The sequence below is a fragment of the Ailuropoda melanoleuca genome, unplaced genomic scaffold (assembly GCF_002007445.2).
Source record: "Ailuropoda melanoleuca isolate Jingjing unplaced genomic scaffold, ASM200744v2 unplaced-scaffold13392, whole genome shotgun sequence".
NCBI classification, from domain to species: Eukaryota; Metazoa; Chordata; class Mammalia; order Carnivora; family Ursidae; genus Ailuropoda; species Ailuropoda melanoleuca.
In genome coordinates this window covers 1-1,210 of record NW_023182051.1, presented here as the reverse complement: position 1 = coordinate 1,210, position 1,210 = coordinate 1, and the positions used below count along the sequence as shown (strand labels likewise).

The 1,210-nt window shown below is 46.0% G+C and overlaps 1 protein-coding gene across 1 annotated transcript; it reads left to right on the top strand.

Annotated features, from left to right (window-relative positions):
- The first annotated feature begins 241 nt into the window (after positions 1–241).
- Positions 242–1,180, top strand: LOC117797775 (olfactory receptor-like protein OLF4). The gene has a single exon (XM_034650233.1). The coding sequence runs from the start codon at positions 242–244 to the stop codon at positions 1,178–1,180; it is 939 nt and encodes a 312-aa protein (XP_034506124.1).
- Positions 1,181–1,210: the final 30 nt, after the last annotated feature.

Below are 1,210 nucleotides of genomic sequence, written 5' to 3'. Positions count from 1 at the left end.
ATAATTTCTTATTAAAGCTGTTTAATATCTGACCTGTTGCGGAACATCTTATGTTTGGATGGAAATTCCCAGTCAGAGAGGAAATGGGGATCCTCTCAAGAAGCCCAGATCCGTTCACAAAATCTTGAAATTAATTTCCTGACTGGAAAATATATATTGTAGCATTCCACAATGTAAGCAATGCCCATTTCTGTGAAAATTAATCATGTTATTTCCCCTGTAGTGATAGTCTCCTCCACCAATGGACCCAAGAAACAATACAGGAATTTCAAAGTTTATTCTTCAGGGATTTTCAGAGGACCCAGAGCTGCAGCCCCTCGTATTTGGGCTTTTCCTCTCCATGTACCTGATCACTGTGTGTGGAAACCTGCTCCTCATCCTGGCCGTCAGCTCTGACTCCCACCTCCACACCCCCATGTACTTCTTCCTGGCCAACCTGTCCTTTGCAGACATCTGTTTCACCTCCACCACCGTCCCCAAGATGCTGTGGAACATCCAGACTCAGAGCAAAGTGATCACTTACGAAGGCTGCCTCAGCCAGATGTATTTTTTCCTACTCTTTTCAGGATTAGATGTCTATCTCCTGACTGTGATGGCCTATGACCGCTTTGTGGCCATCTGTCACCCCCTGCACTACACGGTCATCATGAACCCCCAGCTTTGTGGACTGCTGGTTCTAGTGACCTGGATCATAAGTCTCCTGCATTCCTTGTTAGAAAGCTTAATGATGCTGCAGCTGTCCTTCTGTACAGAGGTGGAAATCCCCCATTTTTTCTGTGAACTCAATCAGATGATCCAACTTGCCTGTTCTGATACTTTTCTTAATAACATGGTGATGTATTTTGCAGCTATGTTGCTGGGTGGTGCTCCCCTGTCTGGGATCCTTTACTCTTATGCTAAAATAGTTTCCTCCATCCTTGGGATCTCATCAGCCCAGGGCAAGTATAAAGCATTTTCCACCTGTACTTCACACTTGTCAGTTGTCTCCTTATTTTATTGTACAAGCCTAGGAGTGTACCTTAGCTCTGCTGCTACCCAGAGCTCCCACGCAAGTGCAGTGGCCTCGGTGATGTACACGGTGGTCACGCCCATGCTGAACCCCTTCATCTACAGCCTTAGGAACAAAGACATAAAGAGGACTCTGATGAGATTCTCTGGGATGGCAGCTCTAAAAGGGTGAATCATCCTGGGGCTGAACAACTGCCCTTGA